Source organism: Drosophila tropicalis, unplaced genomic scaffold, assembly GCF_018151085.1.
Source record: "Drosophila tropicalis isolate 14030-0801.00 unplaced genomic scaffold, ASM1815108v1 contig_845, whole genome shotgun sequence".
NCBI classification, from domain to species: domain Eukaryota; kingdom Metazoa; phylum Arthropoda; class Insecta; order Diptera; family Drosophilidae; genus Drosophila; species Drosophila tropicalis.
The window spans coordinates 7127856-7155000 of NW_027173338.1; the positions used below are offsets into that span (position 1 = coordinate 7127856).

The 27145-nt window shown below is 35.0% G+C and overlaps 2 protein-coding genes across 3 annotated transcripts in view; both read left to right on the forward strand.

The window, feature by feature from the left end:
• Ddr (discoidin domain-containing receptor 2) overlaps nucleotides 1-6720 on the forward strand; it is a 169526-nt gene extending 162806 nt beyond the window's left edge. Inside the window, exons 16-18 of the mRNA XM_068294642.1 lie at nucleotides 2125-2287; nucleotides 6083-6232; nucleotides 6392-6720. Of these exons, the coding sequence (XP_068150743.1) occupies nucleotides 2125-2287; nucleotides 6083-6232; nucleotides 6392-6556 (478 nt within the window). The 3' untranslated portion in view covers nucleotides 6557-6720. The remainder of the gene's footprint in view (nucleotides 1-2124; nucleotides 2288-6082; nucleotides 6233-6391) is intronic.
• Nucleotides 6721-14074: 7354 nt separating this feature from the next.
• PDZ-GEF (PDZ domain-containing guanine nucleotide exchange factor) lies at nucleotides 14075-25532 on the forward strand. 2 transcript variants are annotated; one of them, XM_068294174.1, is made up of 8 exons: nucleotides 14075-14468; nucleotides 16939-17072; nucleotides 17150-17392; nucleotides 17630-21527; nucleotides 21956-22105; nucleotides 22682-23179; nucleotides 23584-23709; nucleotides 24183-25532. In XM_068294174.1, exons 2-7 carry the CDS (start codon nucleotides 17043-17045, stop codon nucleotides 23640-23642), a joined length of 4878 nt encoding a protein of 1625 aa, XP_068150275.1. In that variant the 5' UTR covers nucleotides 14075-14468; nucleotides 16939-17042; the 3' UTR covers nucleotides 23643-23709; nucleotides 24183-25532. The 2 variants fall into 2 exon arrangements, with proteins under 2 accessions (XP_068150275.1, XP_068150276.1); XM_068294175.1 differs by lacking the exon at nucleotides 22682-23179.
• The last annotated feature ends 1613 nt before the right edge of the window (nucleotides 25533-27145 follow it).

Below are 27145 nucleotides of genomic sequence, written 5' to 3' on the forward strand. Positions count from 1 at the left end.
TCACTGTCAATGCATGTCAAGAGCATTGAAGAAAATGGCAATTCTAGCCCTATATCCAATATCCATAAACAAGCCTAGACAAGCCTACTTAACTACTCACTCAACAGGCGACACACGATCCGATCCGTATGGCAAATCCTCTCTCTCTCTCTAGTCAAACTTTCGTCCCCTTCTTAAGTAAAAGCAAACATCATCATCATCATTGCATGTCAGTGGAAAATTAAACCTTTCACTCAACACAAATTCAATTGTTACCTACCCACCACATATACATAAATATATATACATACACAATACACACGGATATATCCGCAAGTCTTGGAAATCGAAATCAAAAACTCTGGCAACCATTTCCAACTGTGGTTTTTGCGATTTTCATTTTATGTTATTTTTTTTGTGTGGGGCGAGCTAAACGCATTACATGCCATGTGAGGGGGAAAGCGAGATGGAGGTTGAGTCTAGGAAGAGCACTTGAGGCCCGACATTTTATTTGTAATATGACAGCACTTCATATCCTCTTTGAGCCCAAAAACGAAACAACAGGAAATTATGCACGTCAGACGGACAAACAGAGAGACAGACAGACAGACGAACGGACAGACCGACCTGTCTGCTTATGTGTAATGCCCAATTCACAGGTTCAGAAGAGGGTTGAAGATTGGTTTGGTTCTTGTCATATTTGACAGATTTCTTCAACTGGTTTTAGTTTCTGCATATTTGATTACATTTTGGTTAATGAATTTGCTACAGATGTTCTATGATTCTTACTCTATCATCGATAGGTAATGCAAAATAACAGTCAGTCAGATATTAAATGCAACCCCATTTACAAATTGTCCTCCAAGGTATTTGTGTCATCCATCATAAGCTCAAACGGTTGGCCATGTTTGCTTAACTCTCTAACCAAATATGAAATGTTGATTTTATTTACCAATTCATGGTTTCATTTACGACGCCATAGTCTCTCATCCCCACTTTGGGCTATATTGTCATTTTCAGTCATGTCTGAATTTTCCGTTTTGGTTCCACTTTTAGACAGTTGCTACTGGTTGCAGTGAGATTGTTAATGGGATTCGGGGTTGGCATTGAGATTGGGAGTAAAACAATAATATGAAAAATATAAAGCAGTCAAACTGTTTCTGCTTACCCTGAGGGCGCTTTCAGCAAACTGACCACTTGGCAGCTTCCAAACAACGAACGGTAAAATCTGTTTTCACAACCCAACCAACCAACCATGCCAAAGCCCTCAAGCAAGAACAAATATCAAGAATGTAAGAGAAGGTTACTCTGAAACTTTCGATGAAACCGTGAATACCCTTATCTTTGCATGAAAGATCTAAGATCGGTCTAACTTTTATTAAGCGCCCAATCACATACGATCTAAGAGAACAAACTATAATTTCGATTTTAAAAGCACATTCTGCCAAAAATGTTATCGAATCCTGTAGTATTCTGGAATATAAGAAGTTCAATTAAAATATAATTTAGAATAACAATTAACAAAATCCAAGTCAAAAGTTTTGTACAATTCGCATTGGAATATTTGCCATGAAATTGAATGATTCTTTCTTCCAAACGTCTTTATCAAACCAAATCCTTATAGACATAAGAGCAGTACCTTCTAATGGATAGAGTAAATTAGCTACAGTTTCATGCAACCCCTTTTTAAAGTAGATTCAGAGTAGCAAAAAATACTGTCGTGGGGTGGTTGATTTTGTCAGAAGTCAACGCTCATTTGAAATGCATGCGACGATGACGACGACGGCGGCTGGGATGACAGGGACGACAAGGACGATAAGAACGGCCACGAACGTTGCTGTGCTGTGTGATGATGATGATGCGGATGATGCTGCGGAGGAAAGAGCTGGTGCAAAAGCTTGGGCTTCGGTGGAAGCAATCAACTCATGTCAGCAAAAGGAGCACATCCTCTTGACTCTGACCGACTCTGCCTGGTACATGTTGTCCTCGCCACCCGGCTTGTCGTTTGCCTTTTTCTCCTACGGAAGTGTTTGTTTATTTAATTTCTGGTATTTTTAATTGAATTTTCAATTGCGATTTTTGATGCAATCTCTCACTCCCTCGCTCACACTGTCTCTCTCTCTTTCTCTTTTACATTTCTTGCAGAAGTTGCATTATTGGCCCCGAGCTGAGCGTCAAGGTCTGCTCGATTGGCACTGTGATAAATCGTTCGGCCTATGCGTCGGACTATTGCCAATTGGAGGGCACAACGGGACGCCAAACTCAACCGATGCCAATACGCTGGATGGCCTGGGAGAGTGTTCTACGGGTAAGTTTCCTATTCGTTCATTTTGTATCCTTTCCGTTTACCTTGCCAACAATTTTCTTCCTCAACCCTCCCCCTGAAAGATGAATGAAATGTGAAATGTGCGCCGAAGTGCAAGTTTATAATTAAAAATTAATGAACAGTGTTCGCAACGTCCTTGCCTTTGCTCTCTAGAAAGCAGGCAAAGGCGGGTTCCTCAACTTGATGACGGTAGAAACAAAATATAAAAATATAAGTTGTAATTGTGTTAATTATTTTTAATTTGCTTTCTCTGTTTGGCTCCTTTCAGTTAAGTCAGATGATTTATGTTTGTTATGATAGTTACTATGAGTTTGTTTCTACATTTGTTCGTTTTTTTTTTCTCTCTCTCTCTCTCTCTCTCTCTCTCTACTAAAAAAAAGGTAAACTTATGAAGTGTTCCAATTAGAAAGAGTTCGTAATGGAAACTGTCAAGATATCTCAAAACATTTGCTATTCTCATTTATCTTATTTAAGGTGTTTCAATTAGAAGATTTTTTCATTTTTTCCTCTTTTATAGAAGTTATGCATTGAAGATTTTAAAATAAATCTTTTGTAATTTTGATTTTAAACTAAATGAAAGCATCTTATATTTCCTTAAAAGTCTTAAACCAATATGCCCCTTCGGTGACTCAAAAAGGAGACATCCCACCCAATTCGTCAATAAAAACATAGTAAGGCCTAACAAAACCAAAAATTTCTTACCATTTAACCAATTAACTCCGGAATATTTGTAGAGTACATTAACCTCCTAACATTTCAATGCCCACGAGCATTTTAGTCGTTTGGAAAAAAAAAACGAAAACCATTTAAAATAATCATTTGGCTGGCTTATTCACTTGCAGATTTTATGGTTTGAAAAAGTTTAAAAAGAGTCTGAGAGAATGAAGTAAGATGAATAGATTTAATTTGAAATATTGTATTTAAAAATATTCTCAGCAATATGATTTTGTGAAGAGATGTATCAAAGTATGTCATGACTCCAGACAAATTTGTAGACTAGAAATTGATTGATTGATAACCCAGATGGAAAGTAACTGTTTGTTTTCTTAATACCAAGTATCTTAGGTTACTTCCATAAAGTTCAAGGGTTAGTATTTCAGACCTCAAAGACCGATACTGAAAGAGTATGTAAAGATCTAGGCTTAGCCTTTGTTTTTTGTCGAACCGAATTCAAAACCAGAGGGCCGGGGCTAACTTCGACCGCGTCAAAGTTTGTATACCCTTGCAACTTTTTTGGTAACTCTATCCTTACCTCTTAGCCATCAATGTGGAAGAACGTTTTATCTAAAAAGGCTTATGTTTGCGAAAGAATGGCCTACAATCATAGGAAATAACGAAGATATTGACCAAAGTCACTGTTTTCCACCGATCGTTCCTAGGGGAACTATATGATATAGTCACCCGATCTTTATCAAATTCGACACAGTCATTAACAAAAATATTAAATTAAGAAATGTTTAATTTAAAAGCAATCGCGTTAAAAGTAACGAAGTTATTTACAAAAGTCACTGTTTTCGACCAATCGTTCCTATGGGAGCTATATGATATAGTCACCTGATCTTGATCAAATTTGGCATAGTCGCTTATAGGCGTAGTAAATTCTCTAATATTAAGTTTCACGACAATAGCTCAGAAAATAACGAAAATAACGAAAATAACTTGTGACTTGGCCGTTTGTATGGGAGCTATATGATATAGTCACCCGATCTTGATCAAATTTGGCATAGTCGCTTATAGGCGTAGTAAACTCTCTAATATTAAGTTTCACGATAATAGCATAGAAAATAACGAAGTTATTGAGAAAAGTCACTGTTCGTGACTTTGGGGTTTGTATGGGAGCTATATGATATAGTGGTCCGATCCGGCTGAATCCGAGATATACAACGCCTGCAGTATATACAAGCCTACGTGCAAAATTTCAGCTCTGTAGCTCTTACGGTCTAGGAGGAGTTTGCGTTGATCCAGACGGACGGACGGACGGACGGACGGACGGACATGGCTAGTTGAACTCGTCTCGTCGTGCTGATCAAGAATATATATACTTTGTATGGTCGGAGATGCTTCGTTCTATGCGTTGCACACTTCTGACCAAAATTAATATACCCTTTTTGCAAGGGTATAAAAAGACACAGTTTAATACAGATTCAAATAAAGATGAAGCCAAGTTTAACTATCCTTAAAGGCTCAGCCATATTTCATTGTCAGAATAAATATACAAAGGTCTTTATGTACTACTACTCCATATATTAAGACATGATCTTTAGTTGAGAAGAGATTTTTTAAACATTATTTTAAAATTCAGACTTATAACCTTAAGGTCTCTTTTTTATTTGGTTGCTTATGAAAATTTATAGAAATTGTTTTTTGCTAATGTTTGAAAAAAATAAATTACTTGGTGAAAGTTTTTTAAAAATTGAATATACTGTTCTCGCAAGAGTATATAAAAAATGAAGAAGAAGAATTTCTACACTTTCAACTCATGAAAAAAAAAAAAACAAAAAAAAAAAACAAAATTGAAACAAAGGAAAATAAAAAAAAACCCAAAAACCAAAATGAAATGAAATACACAAGGATAAAAAATAGAAACCGAGTAAAATATTTTATAAATCCCAGAGCGAAAAACCGCACTAAATAAATTAATTAACTACACGAAAAACGAGAAACGAACTCAACTGGAGGCAGACAACACAAAACATTTGCACAAACAAACAAAACAAACAAATAGAACAGAACGACATGCATGAAGTTTGCCCGAGAGGAAAAATGTAAAGGGGTAACCCAAAGCCCCCCCTTGTAACTCTCTCCCCACAAAAGAGTGTATGTGTGTGTGTGTGTGTGTGTTAGCAGATATGGATACAACGAGATGTTGTGGATACTTTTTATCCTGTTCTGTTGTTGTTGTTGTAGAAGCTGCTTTTAGAGGTTTTCATTGCCTTTGGGGCGAAATGAACGAACAAGTAACAGTAGCAGCAAAAGAGCTTGATATACAGAAAGAGAGAGAAAGGGAGAGAGATGTAGAGTGAAGAGAGAGAGAAGGTGAGGGTATAAGAATTTTAGCCGGGGTGCTGTGTATTAAAAAGCGCAAAAGTTGCGTTAACGGATATTTGTGCACATGAATAGGTTTTCATATGTACATGTATGTATCTGTGTGTGTGTGTGTGTGTATCAAGAGGCGTGACGGCTGCGGCAAAGGGGCAGCGGGTAAAGTGACTGACAACCACATAATCCTTAAGCCAAAAGCATGTAAACAAAATCAAAAGGCCTTTGGCAATAGAAAACACCAAAAACCCCCTTCCAAAATCCTTTCCCCATCAAAGGTAAAAGATATAAAAGTATTAGCTGAAAAGTCATGAACTCTCTAACAAAATGAGGCGCTAATGAATAACTCTCGTTTCAAGTTGTTTATAAACTAACTCACTCATTTGAGCATATTTTTTCAACAGTTCATTGGTTCCATTTAATTACTCGGATGTCCTTTTGCTTTTTGAAAATTTTATTTCATCTTTTTTTTATGGAAATTTGAATAGATTTGAAATTATCATGTAAAGATGGCTAACTATCAATAGCTAGAATATCAAAAACGGTCAAACAGTCCCAAATTTTTTTTCTTTGAAGTCTGTCATAATAAATATGCCAATTAAAGATGAGAAATCTTTATATTCACTTTTCAAGAAGTTCTTTGCATTACTTTCACCCTTAAACCCATTTATTTTTCAGTTAAATAAACATTTTAAAATAAGTATTCATTATTATTTTCGATGAATTTGCTGTTTGCAGGGTAAATTCACAACCAAATCGGATGTCTGGTCATTTGCCGTTGCCCTTTGGGAGATATTGACTTTTGCCCGTGAACAGCCCTACGAGCATATGAGCGATGCGAATGTTATTGAAAATATTGGACATATCTATCAAGATGATAAAATGCATGTAAGTAAAATGGCAAAATCACTCGCCTGGTCGTTTATCATTGACATCTCAATATATACACAAAAAAAAAAGGAAGAGTGTACTTGTACTTGTATATCGTATTAAATCTCATCTCTATGTTGTGTTTCCTTTTTTCTGTTTTACATATATGTTTTATAGGAACTTTTGCCAATGCCAGTCAACTGTCCGCGCGAAATTTACGATCTCATGTGCGAATGTTGGCAACGCAACGAATCAACTCGACCCAATTTCCGGGAGATACATTTGTTTTTACAGCGCAAGAATTTAGGTTTTAAGCCCCAAACACAAACGCTGATGTATTGAAGTCATAATAACTAAAAAAAAAAAAAAAAAACAAAACAAAAACCAGCAAATGTAAAAATAAAACATAAAAAGAAATCCACACGATTTTAGTAACACATTTGAAATACATACATATAAAAATATTATAAATAAGCAAAACAACAACAAAGAAAAACACAAAAAAAAAAGAAAAATCAAACAATTTATGCGCATTTTATGCATTTAAATGGAAAATGCATTTTTAAAATGAACTGCAATACACTACAAAAACAAAGTTGTATGGCTAGTCATAGCTGAAGATACTCTAATCAAAAGTTTTGTTCAAGAAATGACGAAATTAGGTCATTAGTTTTTTAATTAAAATTTTTTTTTTTAAAGGAAAAGGTTAAAATGTTTCTTTCCTTGAATTTAAATATTTTTTACTATTTTTTTGTAACAAATTCAACTTAAGCTCATTATTTTTGCATTTTTGAAGCAAACATGATAGAAAACAAAGCAAAGGTCTTAGAACATAATTTATTAAATGCCATTTGAATATAAAATTTCAAAATACATACAATCATAATATAAAAATGCTATTACCTAATTTTATACAGTTGAAAAAGTCGATAAAAAGTGTTATGCAATACAACTTGAGAAATCAATGCAAATATCAAAAAATTTGTTTTGATTTTTTAAGTGCAGTAGTCAAAAGTATTAATTTTTCAGTTTTTTTTTTCAAAACTTATTATGTTTTTTAAAGTTTGAAACTTTTGTTAATGTTCCTTGGGTTTCAATTTATGAAATGGACAAAAAAATGATTTATGATTTCGAAAGAGTTTGCCTCTGTTAGTAAAAAATATCAACTACTACTCAATATTAAAAATTATTTTTGTGTGTAAGCCTTAAACCAATTCAAAACTTTATTTTAAATTTAAGGAAACTTAATTCACTGGATCTTTATTTTACTTATTTTTTAAATGAAATGAACAAAATTGATGCTTGGAAAACGAAATGAAATGGGACTAGATCTGATTAGATGATAGATGATATTATTATATCGACTATTTAAAAATTGTGGAAAACATGTTAAATTTAAATTAAATTATTTTTGTTTAATATCTTTCGATAAGTCAACTTACATTTTTTTTTTTTCAAAGTCTTGGTGTTTAATTCCTTTTGCTTATCTATTTTCTGCTGCAGAAAAGGGAAAGAAAATGTTTAAAAATATATATTTATTAAGTTAAATGAAAATCAATAAATTTTGCCATTTTTTGAAATGTTGATAAAAAATATAACAATTATTTAAAGAAATGGAAGAAAATATGAAAATTTAATTTTTAGTTCCATTTGAGAAAAAAAGTAATCAACATTTAATTTCTTTTTAGTTCATTGAGAGACAATGAAAACTTATGGCCATATAACGTATAGGATAAAGATAAGAACTTATTGCAACAACTTTTGGTTAGAGTAATTTTCTTTAGACAAAAACAAAAAAGAAAAAATATCGATAGATCGATAAGTGGTTCATTTTGAATGGTAAGACACAGGTAATGCTTAAAGTTAGCCTAGCACTTAAGTTCCAGTTCGAGTCAATAGCTTACAACTAACACGTACTCAGTAATTGAAACTGTATATACTTACAAACATATTCACATAGAGAGATTTTGGATTAGATAATTCCAATTTGATTTCAACAAATATCATAAGTATTTGTAGTTAAACGTACTATATGTGTATTCTATTAAATAGAATTGAAAATTAATCGAAAAGTATCAACAACATTGACATATGTGTGTACCTATCGCTCCTCCACCTGAATGCTCTCTGTCTCTCTCTCTATACTGAAAACTCTATATATATATATATATGTAAATGTATGGATCTGAATATATATATATATATATATATCTAACTATATCTGTAATTAAACTTGAATATAATTTTTGCTTTCAATGTTTGTACATACATATGTGAAGAAAATGAAGATTGAATCTATATATTTATACATACCAATAATTCTATATATATACATAAATATATATATATATATATATTTGACAACCTGTAGTAATCCTCTCAAAATTGACAACCTGCATATAATTTCGACAATAAATGTTTTTCTGGAGCAAAAAAAAAAAAATTAACAACATTTTTAGACTGCTTAAGTAAATAGCTAATTAAGCCAACTAAACCTTATCATTTCAAGTCTAAAGTAAAGAAAAAAAAAAAAAAAAACAAATGTCAATTAGACGCATATCAAACCGAAAATGAAAACTTAAAGAAAATCTCTTCTCTGATTATTTGTTTTTATTTATAAACTTTTCCCCCCTGTGCCTTTTTCTCTGCTAATTTTCATTTTCATTTCTCATTTAAACAAATAAAAAAAAAAAAATTCTAAAAATAAACTTTGTTTCAAAAGCTTTAAAAAGGTTTCGCTGTAGTCACATGAAAAACAAAAAAAAAAAAATATGAAAACTTAAATATAAAATATAGCATAAATAATTTCAAATTTAATATGAATATTAATTATCAACATTCCAAAGACGATTTTTGGAATAAAAAAAAGTCACTTACATATATGTATTCAATTTAAGTAATTTTGCAACAATTTAAATTCAACTTGATGGAAAAAACAAACAAAAAAATAATAATAATAAAAACCGTTTCACTTGCAACGAAAAAATGTTTAAATTTAAATTTTATTATTCAGAATTATTTTTTTTCTGTCTTTTGGAGAAAAGCTAAGAAAATATGGAAACAAAAAAAAAAAAACGTTGAGCACAATCATGTTTAAAAATTCAGAAAAATAAAAGGAAATCGTAAGAAAAACTGAAATGAAAAATGAACATTTAGTTATGTAAGCGCATTCAAAATGACAAATTATGAAATAAACAAATTTAAATTTGATGCTTAAGAAATCTGCAGCATGAAATGAAAAATAAGAAAAAGAAAAAAGTCAAATAAACAATCTTAAGTACACTTAAAGCGAAAATAAACAAAAACGCAAAAAATTCTTTTTAATTTTCATGTCGGTTCTGTGTTTGGGATTTGAGAAGGCAAATGACTTCGTCCTTTCTGTGTGTGTTCCTCTCTCTCTCTCTCTCTCTCGCTTTGGGTGAAATCCTTAAAACTAAATGAGACTTTGAGCCGCTGTGAGCAGGCCAACAGATGAGTCCAACCAACCAACCAACCAGCCAACCAACCGACCAGCCTTCGAGGACGACAAATCCTTGGCCCCAAAAACAGCACCTGACTCCCAGTCACACCTTCTCCCTCTTCTCCTCTCTCTCTCTCCATGCCTTCTGTTTCACTGAAGTCGGAACAAATTAAATAACATAAAATACAAATCCGCTGCTTATGTCGTACCAACACCGGGCAAAAGTGCGACGAGAATACGGCAAAATAGAAAATAATAAACTTATTAATTCAAATTGCTACCAGAGGCATTGCACAGTGGTACAAAAACCAGTAAAAATGGAAAACGCCAACAGAATTCTTAACTTTCGTGTAAAAAACTTAAAGTTTTATCTAATTTAACATTTAAATTCTTTTTTCTTAATCCTTTAGACACTTTCAAAACTAAATTTACCAGAACAGATTTTGTTTGAAACTGAGAAAAAGTATTTTCAAAGTTTTTGGAAAGACTACATACTTAAAAGTAATATGAAAGTAAGATTATAACGAAACTGTTAAGAGCTGTTAAACGGGAGACAACATTTCAAAAACTCAAAATTGTTTGATAATACAGCATTTTGGACAGCCAAGTGCATACTTTAGGGAGCATATGCCATTAAAAAACTTGTTTAAAAGCAACTTGCACTTATTTGCACTTATCCATCTACCTTTATTTTCAATAGTAGCCCACTGTGAATTTGTTTGCCTTTTCTGGGGAGAGAGGAAGGATGTTGGTTAGAGGGTTGGTGGCGGGTGGCGGGTATCGGGGCGGATTGTAAGGGGCTTTAGTTGGGCCCAGTAGCCCGGGCTCATCATCAACGCATTGTTAAATCCGCCAAACAGCTGCGACTCTCAAGCTCAATTACAGACAGATTTGCCATTTCTTGGTTATGTTGCTTTGGCTGCTTCTTCGCCTTCTTCTTCTCTTGTAGCCACCCGCATCCCTCTTTGGCCTGTTATTGCCATTTCTATTTGTTCCCTGTATCTCTGGTGCCAATTTGACATCCGCACATTCGCACACACACACACAAACACAGACATTTAATCCTCCAACGGAAGTTACACATTTTTACTACTTCTTCCTTTTAGCATTGTTATAACGGTTCTTCTTTTGCTTCTTCTCGTTCTTCTTCTTCTTCTTCTACTCAGCATTGTACCGTTACATTTCGTTTAGTTCACTTCTTTCCTGTCCTGTCCTGTTCTGTCCTGTCCTGTCTCGCCTCCAGCTGTGTTTCGGTGGCCCAAAACGTAATTATTTGTGTGGTTTTTCCTTGGGATTTCCACGCATTTTCCCTCATCTGTTCTCTCTCTCTCTCTCTCTGTTTCTATTTTGCTATTGTTTCTGTAGCTAATTGGAAAAGATGTGGCAAAGTGTGAGGAAATTTTTATATATATATTTACTAGAATTTAAAGTTGCCATATAAATCAATAAGTTATTATTTGTGCAACTAAAGCAAATATAAACCAAAGGAAAGTTGCTTCGCATCCTCCTTCGACTCGGACCCTTTCCGAGGGTCCCTCGAGGCGGTGTGTGTGCTTATTTGACTTGGTTTTCTTTTTAAGGTTTTGCGAAAACAAAATCCCAGACGCAATCTTTGATTTTTATTGTAAGCAAACGAAAACAAAAGCAACAACAACAAAGCGCCAGAAAGGCCAGAAAAGGAAAGCCCAGAACCAAAAGAGCAAAAAGCGAGACAGAAGCAATACAAGAAAGAGATGAAAAAGAAATGAAATGCCGGCAGCAACAAATGCGCTCAGAGATTTAGGTTAGGTTAGAAAAACAAAAACAAATGCCAAAAGGGATGAATGAAGTAGCCAAGGGTTAGGGAAAACAGAACGGGGTGGGGGAATGCTAGGCAGTTTCAATGAATAAATTGGCCAACTCATATGGAACTGCTATCACTTTACACTCAAATGTCCTTTCAAATTGTTTAGAAATTTGTCATAACGTAAAACTATAGGATAGTTAAATCTTTTCAGATTCCTAAATTGGATAATTGCAATCATCTGTGCGAACATTCCAAATTGAATTGGGTCAACAATTTGGTAAAATTATTAAATCTTGAAATTGCGCTCCCAAAAGTATGCAATAAGCAGTCCGAAATTAACTTTTTAACTTAAAAAAAGAGCCTAATACAGAAACCTAAACCAAGACACTGAAAATGCTTTAGTGGTTAACTTTTCATCATGCAACATCTGCAAAAGAAGTCAACGGCCATCTTAATGAACCACAAAGATTACGACGGATTCGGAGAGGTCAAGGGGAGAGATTTACTAATCTACCTATGAAGTAATTATAGGATTTTATAAAGTGTTTTGAGACAGCGGGAAGTCTATTTAGAAATTGTAAAAGACTTTGACCAAGATTAGACCTTTAAGAAAGTCCTTTTAAAAGGTGATTACAATTTTATGTTACTTCTTAATGGCTAACGGAATCTTATGTATCAAATATCTTAACATAATGCATCCTTCTTCGATTTACAAAGAAACATGTGAATATATGTTTAATGTTATTTATAGATAGAAGATTTATTGTAAATCTTAAAGCGTTATTGAAATTAGATTGGTTATTCATTCATGTTTAAGCGCTTTAGTGGAGAAAGAAAGGAAAACCATTGGAAAATGTAATATTTTCAAACAGAAAGCCATAAAAATGCAGAGGATGTCAGTGGGTAAGCCATGTCGCGTTGCATTTGCGGAACACCTTGGGGATTCTGAAGTCATCAGCAACTGAGGAGAGTTCATGGGGGAGTCAAAAAGGATAAAGAAAAAACTAGCCCACTGCGCCTTAAGGATTTGCGTTTGTATTTTTCTTTCGTTTCTTTTTTATGTTTATTATTTTTTGCTTCTTTGCTATGCCGCATTCTTCTAAGCCACGTGTCCTCGTCCTTTTGCACCCTTCCAGCCAAGCAGGCAACAAAGTTCGCATTCCCCTCATTTCCGCTTAGACCCGTCATTCGATGCGCTAGTTTCACACCCTTGTGCGTGGGTCTTGGCAGCAAGCCGCAAATATGTTTTGGTTATGCTATGGAGTGGGAGGAGGAGTGGTCGTAAGGTTATCTGGGGTTGGACCGGGTTGGGTTTGCCGGCCGCTCTCCTCGCTCTTAAGGTCATCAATAATGGCTCAAACATGCATTTAAGTCGCTTGCTTTGCATTAAGACGAAGAGGCAGCTTATTGAAATTGGTACACAGCCCAAAGCCCTATGTCCCCATGCCCTTGCCCCTCATCTCAGTCGTGGGGGTTAACTCCCATGAGGCTCACTACTTTCAATAAAAATTTGTTTGTGTTTTCGGTGGACACTTTTCGTTTGCTCCTTTTTTCAGAGTTCTTTTTTTTGGGAGCAGCAAAGAAGTAGTCCTTAGTTTTTTTCTTTCTGGAATGGGCCAGATGTTTCAATTAAAGGGATGAAAGTGAAAAATGATTGATTTGGACTACCAGACAGGTAATACACCTCGCCGTTTCAGACAACTTAACATGAATTGCTGAAGAAATTTCTAATTTTTAAGATAGAACTATTGAAGTTCTTTAGGCCTTTAATTGTTTAACTGTTCGTCAATTTAATATCTAAATGGTAAGGTTAAACAGTTATAATTTATCAAAACATTTTTAAATGAAATATATTATTTATTAATTTATATTTTCAAAAATTCCGATGGAAAACTACATACATACATATGTACATATATCAAAAGAAAAGAGACTTTTAGAGTTGCCCAAAAGTATGGAAGCTTTGTTAAAACGGATGGAAGATTACGCCAATTATATGGATGAACTTGTCGAGGAGCGGGCGCGAGACTATCACGAAGAGAAGAAAAAATGTAAAAAGCTGTTTTTCCTTTGAAAACGACAAAGATACTGTATAAGATCACTTCTAAATGGGGAAAGGAAACACTTTTAACAGGAAGAGCTAGCAATTGAAAGATAAGAACTTCCAAGAAAATAAATTTTCAAATAGATTGCAAAAAAATACTCATCGAAACGGTATCCAGCATGCAAGAGAAATCACCCGTCTGGCATTGTCTCTATTGGAGGCGGTGCAGAAGATCAGGATTGGTTTGCAAATGTACGTGGTAGGTCTGAAAATGTCAAGAAATCGCTTGTTTAAAAATACAGACGGGGGAAGCCCTCAAAATAGCGAAGACCTTCACCCACGATCTCAACACTATTCAGCAATATACATAGAGCAGAGCCCCAAATGGGGGTCTTAATAAAGTTTGTTGTAGTAACTTGAGTTGAACCGATGAGTGCAACTCAAACATGGTGAGTGCAACTCCAACCGACGGTTGCATGGAGTTCGTGAGTTAACATTGCTCACTATGTTGAGTCTGTTAATTTACAGCTGCTGTTATCGGCTCATCGAGTCTGTTAACGCATAACCGAGTCTGTTAACTCATTTGTGCGTCGGTCAACTTTTCTCTCCAATTTGCAAGCTAAATAAAGTGCAATAAAATAAATAAAAATATAATTATTGAGTGCGTTAAATAATATAAAATTTACACAAAATAGTGAGCAAGAGAGAAACGAAACAGTTTACCGATTTATGTTTATGTAAATAAGCGGGCGCGTGTGTGTGTGTTGAGTGAAAAGAAAAAGAAATTCCAACAATGCGCAACTCAATACCAATACACACACACTCACACATACACACACAACACGCTGGCTAAAAAAAAATTTCTTTATGACCAAAGAGCAACAGCACAACCAACAACAACCATAACAAAAAAGGGCAACGAGAGTTAACGCAGCAGCATCATCAATAACAACAAGAACAAAAAGTGCGTATAATTAGAAAAAGTGCAAAAATATTTATAAGCCCAAAGCAAAAGGAAAGGAAGCGGTGCATTCATATATATACATATATGGGCAAAAGGGAAGGGGGTTGAGCTCTCTAGAGCTGAAACGCATTGAACTGTACAAACACGCCCATATTTAGTGTCTGTGTGGCTAACTCTGCAACTGTATGTGTGCGTATCTGTCTCTGAGTGAGAGTGTGTGTGTGTGTGCCAAGTGTGTTTTATTTATTACACTTTGATTTTGCAATGCTCTTATTATTATTATTATTGCCTTATCCAGCAGCGAACGGAAGTTGTCGCCTACAATTTTCATTTTCGTTTTTTTTTTTCTGTGTCGCTTCGCCCCCGTCACACACACACACACACGCACATATACACACACAAAACAATCAAGCTTACCAATACTAGAAAAACATACCGTGTCTGTGTTTGTGTGTGTGTGTGTCTGCTTTTGGCTCCCACACACCACAGTGTGTTGTGTGTGTTTTTTTTTTTTTTTTTTTTTTTTTTTGTTGTCTTCTACGCCGCCTGCGTTGGCGTTAGCAGCGACAGCGACAGCGCTGCCTTTTCAAATTGCATGAGAATTTTTGTTGTTGTTTTTTATTTCGGTTTTGTTTAACTTAATTTATTGGCTGGCATTGTTTTTGTTTGCCGCTGTTGTTGTTGTTGCTAAAAATGAAAGTGTGTTACAAGCAAAAACAACCGCAAAAAATAACAACAGAGATAAAGTAAAACAAAAGCAAAATAAAACATTGACCAATATAATCTCACAGATATACATATATTTCTTTTGCAAAATTTATTGTTGACTTATCTTCTTCTTGTGTCTTTTTTTGTTTATCAATTAATTACCTGAAGATCTTGTCTACAGATTTAATAAATGAAATCTTAAAATAAAATAAAGTTTTAAGACATTATTAATCACTTTTCCAGTTATTTAAAAAAATTGTTTAATTCATTTGTTTCTTAATGCATTAATAATACTTAAGTATTTATATCTAAAAAGGGAAACTTTTTTTGTTGAAGAAGAATGAAATAGTAAGACAATTTTATGAATTCAAGTAAAATTGATAAGAAACTTGACTCTCTCTTTAATTTAAAATACTCAAAACTATCTAAAGTTTGAATTTCTTTTTGTTAGTAATTATATGTATACATAAGTATATTTATTTCTATCAACTACTAAACTAGGCTGGTAACAAACTTACATTAATTCATTGAATTTCGTTTAAAAGTTACATTAATAATATCTGATTAATTCATTCATTAACATGAAAAAGCAGAAATATACATAATATTAACCACATGAATGACGCGTGAATTAATCACAAGTAATAAAAATGAACAATGAACTTGAATATGAGATTAGCTCTCTACATATGTATACAATAAAAAATTCTTTAATATTAAACTCAATAAACTGAAAGTTACACTAAAATGAACTCATAAAACGACAACTGCATAAATGCATTTAAATTGACATAATAAATTGAATTAATGAGACTAAAAACTAAAATGATTTGAATATTTACAAAATGCTGATGCAGTAGTCAAATTCATTCATGAGTTAAATGCTCGACTCAATAGAGTAGCAAACGAGAAACGAATGAAATTGTTGAGACAAACGAGTAAAAAACGAACAAAATTAAATACAAATTCAAAAATTACTTGTATTTAGTAAGCTTTGAAAGGAATTCATTGAAACTGAATTTATATTCGAGTTAAATAACTTCTTCGAGAACCACATTTTAATTGCTTAGTAATTGGAGTATTCAAAGTTTTCAAATGATATATTCTTATCACAGATTCACTTATTGGGATAGCTTTTAACGAATTCCTGCACACTAGCAAATGATTACAGATTTTCCATTTGAATCGAGTAACTCCCACATCTCTTTATTCAAAAAACCAAAATTTAGATAATTATCTTTTAATGGCTTAGTATTTGAATGTTAAGATAACTCAATTGATTTTGTCATTTACCCATAAATTAATATTATATTTTTTATATCAGAAAAGAAATCTGTAAAACCCCCTAAGCACTGAATAAGTGTATTTTCATTGTAATTAGCATAAATTATTGGACTCCCACTGTATTTAAGCTAATTTTAAAATATGCATTTTGATACATTTTAAAGATGTCATTAAAGATATTTATTAGTAAATGGGAAAAATTAGAGAAACAATATTTATTAAATATACAAATGTGGATAAAGTTTAACAGAAATTTTCTCATAAAATTCCAGACATTTATTTATAAAAACAATTCGTCATTTACATATTATTTGTTTATATGTTTTACTAGGACATTTAATTAGAGAACTTAAAGAAAACACAAGCTAAATATGAACAATCAGATTAGAGAAAAGAATTTTTTAATGCTTGAAAGTAAAAAAAAAAAATAATAATAACCATGACTTATCAACTAATACATAATTTCCTCTTCTTTCAGATCATTCTTAGTCCTCATTAAGGTCTAAAGTTCACTTTGTAAGCACACACACACACTCAGACATATCAACTGGAAGGGGGGCTGACATGCCGTAGCATCGCCTAATGGATCCCTATCATCATATCAGACATCATGTGAGTAGCAATGCACATTTTTCTCCTATTGTCAGCCAATTTACATAGACTCCACCGTCTCTTTTATTCCAATTTAGCAATATCCACCCACAAACACAGCCAGTACTGGGACTGGCGGCGGTTCAACAATCAATCGACCGGAATTACATCAAAAATGCAATCGTGGTTCACATTCAAGTGATACTAGTTCAGCATACAGCGGCAGCGATACAATGGCCTCTGTTTATGGCTCATCTCTGGAGGCCGAAGAGATTGATCTCTCCGGCCTTGTCGAGTCGGTAGTCGATTCCGATGAGGAGGATCTTGCAGAGAGTATGGATGTGAGTTATGGTCATATCGGAGTATAAATCTCTCTCTCTCCCTCTTAAAACTTCTTGATTACATGCTGAATAAACATCGATTTGATGTTATTGATATTATCTGTTGAGATAGCATCTACAAATTTAGAGCTTAAAGTTTATCTAAAAGTGTAGTCAGAATTATTTGTAATTGAGTTTTAAAAGAGATTGTTTTGTTCCGAAAGAGATGTAATTATATTCTCTTTTTCTTATCCACAGAGTCTTAATGTGCGTGATGCAGTGCGTGATTGTCTGGAAAAGGATCCCTCAGAGCGCAGCGAAGACGATGTGGAAATTCTGTTGGAGTTTACTCAAGGTCTGAAGGCCTTTACAAACATAACGTTGGCCGTGAGGCGAGCTTTGTGCTCGGTTATGGTCTTCGCTGTGGTCGACAAAGCCGGCACAGTGGTCATGTCCGATGGCGAAGAGTTGGATTCGTGGTCAGTACTGATTAATGGAGCTGTCGAAATTGAGCATGCCAATGGCACGAGAGAAGAACTGCAAATGGGTGATTCATTTGGCATATTGCCCACCATGGATAAGCTATACCATCGTGGAGTGATGCGTACGAAATGTGATGATTGTCAATTTGTATGCATAACCCAAACGGATTACTATCGCATTCAACATCAGGGTGAGGAGAATACACGGCGACATGAGGATGAACAGGGCAGAATTGTAATGGTCACCGAATTGCGCTCAATTGGCGGCAGTGGGACGGAAAGTGGAGCAACAGCTGGATCTGTCGGAGCCGGAGGAGGAGGATCAGCTGCCACTGCTGCGGCTATATCAGCAGCCTCGCTCAATACAAAGCGAGGACACGTTGTGATTCGTGGGACACCGGAAAGATTACTGCAACAGCTGGTCGAAGAGAATTCTATGACGGATCCCACATATGTAGAGGATTTCCTGCTAACCCATCGCATCTTTATACACAATCCACAAGAGGTGACTAGCAAGCTATTGCATTGGTTCGATCTCGAGCAAGTGGATTCGCACAAAAGTCAAGAGCTAAGAGATCGTGTCACACGAGTTGTACTCCTTTGGGTTAACAATCACTTCACCGATTTCGAAGCAGATCATGAAATGATGGAGTTTCTGGAAATCTTCGAAGCTGGACTGGAACGCAAAAAGTTGCTCAGTCAATTGAGATTACTTCATATAGCTTGTGCGGCCAAAGCTAGGATGCGTAGCTGCACTCTAACCCGATCTTCTCGTGATGAGGCATTAAATTTTCAAATAATTGGCGGCTATGAATTAAGAGGCGTGGCAGCGGCCACAGGAAATGCCTCAGTAGGAATTTATATATCCCATGTAGAGCCCAACTCAAAGGCCCAAGATGTGGGTTTAAAGCGTGGCGATCAAATCCATGAGGTGAATGGTCAATCTTTGGATCATGTGACCAGTAAACGGGCCATGGAAATTCTAACTGGCACCACTCACTTGAGTATCAATGTGAAAAGCAATCTATTGGGTTTCAAGGAGATAATGCAGGCCATCGAACATGGCAATGGTAGTAATGGCGGAACGGGCGGCTCTGGAGGCATTTCCTCGGGCAGCGGCAGCTTTAAATCTTTGCGTAGTCCGCGACGGATTTGTGCGAATGATATAGCCAAATTGCATGGACGTTCTGATAGTACGACGGATGAATTAACCAATGCCACAAATCGTGCCCATATGGTACGTTTAAGTTCTGTAGATATGCTACTAACAGATCAACCAGATTGTGCCCCGCCGCAGACACCGCCTGTCGGCAGTGGTGGAGGAGGAGGCGGAAGTATGGCCTCCAATTTTATGCAACAATTGCTGCAAAGTGTCAACACAAACTCAGCCAAAAAGGGAGGCGGCTCCAATTCATCTGGTGGTGACCAGCAGGATACAAAGGGTGGAGGCTTCATGACTTTAGCTCCAAAGAGAAGACTAAAGAACGCCTTGGCCAAAATCAATCTACTCAATAAGCAACATCATGTGGGCAGCCTAAACGATTCCTCCGATGCCTTGTTAAATGAACCTAAAACCAAATTATCAAATGCCAGTTCAGGCAGCAGTTCAACACAATCTTCTATCAATGGTTGTGCCACGGGTATAAGCTCCTCCTCAAGACTCTATCAATCGCAATCGAATCCGGATTTAACAAGCCTAAACTATGATAATAATGAGGGAGGAGGCGGCGGTGGGGGATCCTCTAATGCGGCAGGTGGCATACAATTGCAAGTCAACTATTTGGGTGCCCACCTTCACCGACCGTCGGCTGCATCCACATTGACCACGAATTCAACCCAATCCCACCTGCTGCCCGATTATCCGGAGCATGTCTTGAAAGTCTACAAGGCGGATCAGACCTGCAAATATGTATTGATCTACAAGGAGACAACAGCTCACGAGGTAGTCATGTTGACATTGCAGGAATTTGGCATCCATGATCCCAGCTCGAATTTCTCACTCTGCGAAGTGAGTGTGGGCGAAGGTGGCATGGTAAAGCAGCGTCGTCTGCCCGATCAGTTGCAAAATCTAGCGGAACGCATTAGTTTTGCAGCACGTTATTATTTGAAATTGAATGATAGTACCGAACCTTTGGTCCCCGATGAATTGGCCTTGGAACTGGTACGCGAATCGGGTGTCTATTTCTTGCAATTGAATGCCTATGAATTGGCCATACAATTAACTCTGCAGGATTTCTCGAATTTCCGACAAATCGAATCAACCGAATATATCGATGAACTCTTTGAGCTGCAATCGAAATATGGTGTGCCAATGTTGAGTAAATTCTCCGAGCTGGTCAATCGCGAAATGTTTTGGGTGGTCAGTGAGATCTGTGCCGAACACAATATCGTGCGACGCATGAAGATTGTGAAGCAATTCATTAAGATTGCTCGTCATTGCAAAGAGTGTCGGAACTTCAATTCAATGTTTGCCATCATTTCGGGCCTGGGACATGGTGCAGTGTCCAGGTTACGTCTCACCTGGGAGAAATTGCCATCGAAATATCAGCGATTGTTCAATGATCTGCAAGATCTAATGGATCCATCGCGTAATATGAGCAAATATCGCCAATTGGTATCCGCCGAACTGTTGGCCCAACATCCCATCATACCCTTCTATCCGATTGTGAAAAAGGATTTGACTTTTATACATTTGGGTAATGATACACGAATCGACGGGTTGATCAATTTCGAGAAATTGCGTATGCTTTCGAAGGAAGTTCGATTGCTAACGCATATGTGCAGTTCCCCGTATGATTTGTTGGCCATTCTGGAGCTCAAAGGACAATCGCCATCGAATGCTCTGTTTTCGCTTAATCAAATGTCCTCGTCGCAATCGAATGCCGCCGCTGGCTCGGTCATTGCGGCCAATGCGGGACAGGCCACCATTAAGAGAAGGAAAAAGTCGACAGCTGCTCCAAATCCCAAGAAAATGTTTGAAGAGGCTCAAATGGTGCGTCGCGTCAAGGCTTATTTGAATAGCCTTAAGATTCTGAGTGACGAGGATCTACTGCATAAACTCTCACTGGAATGTGAACCAGCCCATGGCTCAACCTACTCGGGCAGCATATCACACGGGAATACCTCCCATCGCAGTGGTGGCGGAGGCAGTTCCTCTGGCATTGGCGGCAGCGGTGGCAGTGCAAGCGGTGCCGGTGGCAATAGTCTCAATGCTGGCGATCAATTAAGCATCTATTCCCACACCTCTTCCAGCTCGGCGCCGAATTCCTCCCTGTCGCTGCGAAAACGTCATCCCAGCTCACCCACCTTATCAACCACGAGTTCAACTAGCTCGACCAGCGATCATCAGCGTCGGCAATTGCATAACAATGGCCCCAAATTCGGCACCGCCTCACCGCAAGCTGTTAAGAAGATGCTATCTCTTTCGGAGTCCTCCAAAATACGACCACATCAGCCATTCATGCCCAGACATGGTTCCACTGGCATGCCAGGCGTCATACCGCCTCTGCATCATATGCATGCAGCTCATGGTTTCAGCACGCCAGCAGCAAGTGCCAATGGTGGACCCGTTGCCGGTGCCGGAACTGTGGCAGCAGCTGCCACCGCCGGTGTGGCCAACTCGCAATGCACACCAAGTCCTAGTCCCTGTTCACATCGACGTCTGGCATCGGGAGGTAAGACATGACAAGACTAAACCAATTACTATTATCTCCATTTTCCAAGTAAATTTGAAGCATTTTAAAAGAGAGCTAGAATGACATAAATGAATGATAAGTTGGAAGCTTTCAAGGCATCCCGGATTCAAACCCTTTCCAACTTTTCAATTTTATTAACAGGAAAAAGATTCTTTTTAAAAGTTAAAGTTTAGTTCATTTGATAAAAACTCTTTACCGCCTTAACTAGTTGGGAGTTACAACTGAATAAAGCGAAAACAGAATGGAAAAGTTCCATATAATTCTATCCTACACCCATTTGGCATATTCTTAAGATTCATAAAGTCGCCTAATATAAACTTCTATCTAAAAATAATAGTAGTAACTAAAGACTGTTTCAATATATTCTTTACTAAATCTTTCCTTCTTCTTCTCTCGTTAACTTGCAGGCAACATAATGCCCTCTCGTGTCATACATGAACGATCGCACTCGGATACACCAGCTCCGCCGCCGCCACTACCATCTGTTGATCTCTCTCTGGAGAGCAGTAGTGTGACTACATTTCGTGACTTACCCTTGCGCAAATCCGTGACTTCCGGTGAGTGAGGAATTTAATTATTTATCTGCCAATATTTTAATTTAGTTTCTGTTAACAAATGCTTTTTGAGTTACTACTAAAAACAAAAAAAAAAAAAAACAATTGAAATTCTTAATACGTTTCGCTCGGCGAAAACTCATTTGCCATTTTAATAGACTTAGAGCTAAATAAACTAGTTGACAATTAATAAATTTTAGTAGATCATTTAGAGAATTGGTTAGTTGCGCTTTATTAGACAATCAACAAAATTCCTCTCCTGCATTTGGATGAAAATTTTTATGGTGTTTGGTTATTGGCTTGGCTGATTGGTTGGCTGGTTGGTGGGCTCCTGTCTCTCCCTTCCATTGCTTTCTCTTTTCATATACTTAATATGGACTACTGATTTATTATTTTATAAGTGGTTATTGGTTCTTATACATTTACAAACACACACACACTTACACTTACACTCTCTCTAGCACCTTAAAGCTGTGGCACACCCAGGCACACACTCTCACACACACAAAGACTATCTTTTACGCTCTGTTTTTATGCTCTCTATCCTATCTTTGCAAACGACTATACACTATCAAACAGGTTCCGTTTCATCGTGCGACAGTGGACATGGCTCCTATGCCCATCATCATCATCAGCAGCAGCAGCAGCAGCTGCATCATCATTTGCAATATCAACAACAACAACAGCAGCAGCAACAACAACATAATAATGAACCATCACCACCAGTTTATACAGCAGCAGATTGTCGACTTCTACAACAGATTTCCAATAATGCAGTTACACGCAATTTAAATAGTCCATGTCATAGCACAAATACACCACCAAGCACACCCACACCACCACCAGCAATAATAACAACAACAACAACAGCAACCATACAGCTTTCTGCACCGCCACCGCCAGCTACATATTTGCATATGCGCAGTCAACAGCAACAACAACAACAACAGCAGCAGCAACAACAATCTCTGGTCATGCCTCCACCACCGCCACCGCCTTATAATGTGCCACCATTGGCCAGTCTATATAATCATCATCATAGCAATTCTGGAAATAGGCATCTCAATCACCATCATGGTAAGAGCCAGGCCAGCCAATGAAGATAGCCAAGATACCGCCATCAACAGATCATGGCCATCCACGGAAATGCAATGCAGGAAATTCACAATATTTTCAATTTGATAGGGTGGGAAATTTGATTAAATTTTCTGTTTGTTGAATATGATATTTTCTAGCAGATAGAATTTAAAGTTGAACTACAGCAAAAACTTTTATCTTAGTAAAGAAAAATTATATGCATTTGAGGCAGTTAGGCAGAGATCTTAGCATTGTTTAAGCGTATCTAAGAATATAATATATATTAAAAGTTTGAATTACCGATAAAAGCTGATCAGGCATTTGCCTGTATTTTATATAGGTCCCACAGAAAATTATTTTCTTTAATATCATTTAACTATATATTTTTCACTTTCTCTCAACAGGTGGACCGCCAAATTTTATGGATAGCACCAAGTGCCCCATGCCACCCATGAATCAATAAGACCCAGAAAAGGAAAAACAAAATCAAACTGTGCTGTTTTAACTACTAAATGTTAATTTAATTAGTTGTGAGTATAAAAATGAAATAGTTTTAAAATTATACAAGTTTTATAACCTTTGCAACCATTCGAATGTAGTTCAATTAGATAATTTTTTATATTGGAGTCAAAGTGGATCGATCTTTTCGAAAATTTGTCAACTTTTTCTACAACTTCCCAAAAAAATTTCATAAGAAACTTAATAACTTAATCATTGGTTATTATATTATTATTTTTTTTTTTTTAACAATCCACACAATGTTATTTATTTTCAAATTCATTTTAAGCTTTGATTTCAGATCAAACGATTAAAATATATATTTGTGCCAAGTTTTAATGTCTAAATTTTCTTGATTGAAAAACTAAAAGATCAAATACTTATCATTCTGAACAAAGTAAACATTTCCATTGAATGAAATTCTTAAAAAAATGTTTGCAAAGGTATAAAAACTTTTCAAAATCTTTATAAATATTAATGAAACAATTTGTTTTATTTCTTTCAGCATTATATAGATGCCAAAATTTGTTAATGGTTGTGGTTTCGATATCATCAGCAAAGGATCACACTCTCACTCACACTCACACACACCTATACATACATATATATGCGCCAATCCACCCGTACATTCATCCATCCACCCATTGATTGAGGTTCAGTAACTGTCTCCAGAGAAACAATATATATATACCGATATATATATATATATCGTATATATATTAATGATAAATCCCACAATTGTGTCACGTATATTCTAGATGTTAAGTGTCTTATAATTTTAGTTTTAAATCCCTTACCCTTTATTTTCATTATCACCTTGTCTTTATATATATTATATATGTATATTGTATATGTATAATGTCTTGCGAATTAATTTTAATTTAGCAAAAATTCTGTGTAAAACATTTTCATAAACCAACCTCCACGTCCTGTTGTTGCCTTTTCACAAACATGAACTAAAAGAAAACTAAAGATATACACAAAATTTATATGTATGTCTGCAGGCAGACCAAAAAAAAAAAAAAAAAAAAACCAGCAGACTCAAAAACAAAACTGACAAATCAAAAACGAAAAAGACAAAAACCTAATGCAAATCTTTTGAAGACTTCTCGTCGGCATTTAAGCGCAAAATGTTGCTTCTTAGCCCAGCACAAAATGGCAACAGCATGAGTTAGAGCAACGTAATTCCATTTATGTATACTTAGTTTGTAATTTTAAAATTTACCTTCGCTCCAATTCCAAATATTTAGTTGTATAAGATCTAGCGGGGATCTTTAATTTTCTTTCAATCGAATACAAACAAAACTAAAAGAAGGAAAACAATAAAGATGCTATTTATTTCCCCCACTTCCCCTTTAATTTCCCCCCAAAGCAAAAAAGACAAAATGCAATACGACAAAGTAAAAAAGACATCTAGACTAGCCCACAGCAAAAATGAAACAAAAGCCAACTTCTTATAAAGTACAATTGAACTTGAAATCAATCCACAAATCAATAATAAGACCTAAACTAAACACCTGAGACTTGAACAACAATATATATAGAGAGATACATATATATATACCAACTATATGTAAACAATTTTTTATGTAAACTTATACGATATCATCTCACACGTTAAAGGACTCCAATATTTTTGTGTGTGTATTTAAGCCTGTTATATACATAGATCTATATATATACACTATATACAAAACAAATCTCTACATCTATATGTATACAATAACTGAACAAAAGTGCAGCCAGACCCTCTTTATGCCCCCTCGCCTAAAAACAAAATAAAACTTAGCTTAATCAAATTTTGTTTTGCTGAACAAAAAAAAATTAAACTAAAATTTACAAAAAAAAAAAAAAACACAAAATCAAATGCTAAATGATATGTATAAATGTGCTCTTTCTATATACTTATTATTACATGTTTATGTTTAAGCTAAAAACTTTCAATTATTGCTTTCATTTTTTTAAATGGCTAAATGAAAAATATTGAAATGTATGTATCCCCACATATATAAAGATAATACAAAAACAAAGAAAGAGAAAACCATTGCCGTTAAAAAAAAAATGTTTATTTTAATTAAGCTTATATAAGGGCAAACAATTTTTTGCAGTTAAAGTACAAATTTTCAAAAGTTTTTCGGTAATTGAATATAGTTTTTGTACTTGCTGAAAATACTCTATAAAATTGATATTAAATGAAATTGCTATATAGATCAGTTCAATATTTGGCTAGATTTCCATTCGAAAGTGTCTTATTTTTTTAAATCTCTTTCTTTATATGTGTAGTTTAGTCATTATACCATGAATCTATATTCATTTGGTAAAATTTTATCAACATTTATTTATTTTTTTTTGTAATACTTTCTATTGATAATGCTTTTCGCTCCGATAAGTTCTTTATATCTTTTCTAATATATTTTGTACTATCCTGATTTTGATAATTTTTTGATTGTACATTTTTATTGATATAGAGTCTATATCTGAGATCAACAGATTGAATGATGATTTTAATAGTTTTTTTTGGTATAAACATTAAGGAAATTGAGATATACAGTTCTTAAATAGAAAAGATTTTGTTTCATCAAATCTTTGAATAATTATCAAATTATTTGAATTCGTAACTTCTGAAAATTTTAATTGAATTTCGAAATATGTAAAAATTTCAATTGTATTTCATAAATTTTCTAACTCAGAAAGTTGAAGCAGAATTTATTTGTTAAACAACAATTAAAATACTTAATTTTCTTCATCTGTGTACATTTCCTTTGTTTGATTTTCAAAAATATCAGAAATCATTTATTAGAATCATAGTTCGCAATTCATAGCTGAAGGTTTTTGCCCTTACGCTCACTATTAGAGAAAATCTATATATGGAAAACTCATCGGACTTTTTGTATAAAATGCTATCAATAATTTATTCAATTTTTTTATTTTTTGGCCTTAAATCTTGCAAGTTATCGCTAAAATTTCAGCAAATTAGATCGAAAATGACTGAATTTTACATATTCTTAGATATTTTTTTCTTATCAAACACTTAAAAAAGTTTCTTGCCAAATTTTGAATTTGAATAAACCGGAAAACTTTTGAAAAAGAAACCCAAAAACGAAAACATGAATCCCAATACTGAGAAGTCACGCGCAAAAACCCCAAACAAATTATGTACTCAATTTTGCTTGGCAGTTATAAACAGTTTAACAAATAAATCAAATATTTACAACAAACATAACAAGATAAAAAAAAAAAAACAGAATTTTTTAATTATATATTTTAATTACATTATAAATTCATTAAAAAAGTTCTTTATGTATATAAATATGTAATGCGAATTACTTTGGAAAACATATTTAAAAAACTGAAAAAGAAAAGAATACAGAAATACAGTATTTAAAAAACCCAAACAATCGCGAATCAATCTGGGATTCTGGGGTTTCTCCATGGCAACAAAAAACATAATAATATCGAAATTGTTCC

What these genes read in the sequence shown, in the direction of transcription:
- PDZ-GEF (XM_068294174.1), top strand. Translation starts at nt 17,043, where the DNA reads ATGGATCCCTATCATCATATCAGACATCAT. An exon ending in ATCTTGCAGAGAGTATGGAT is followed by an intron (nt 17,393 to 17,629) that starts GTGAGTTATGGT and finishes TCTTATCCACAG; the next exon opens with AGTCTTAATGTGCGTGATGC. An exon ending in GCATCTCAATCACCATCATG is followed by an intron (nt 23,180 to 23,583) that starts GTAAGAGCCAGG and finishes TTCTCTCAACAG; the next exon opens with GTGGACCGCCAAATTTTATG.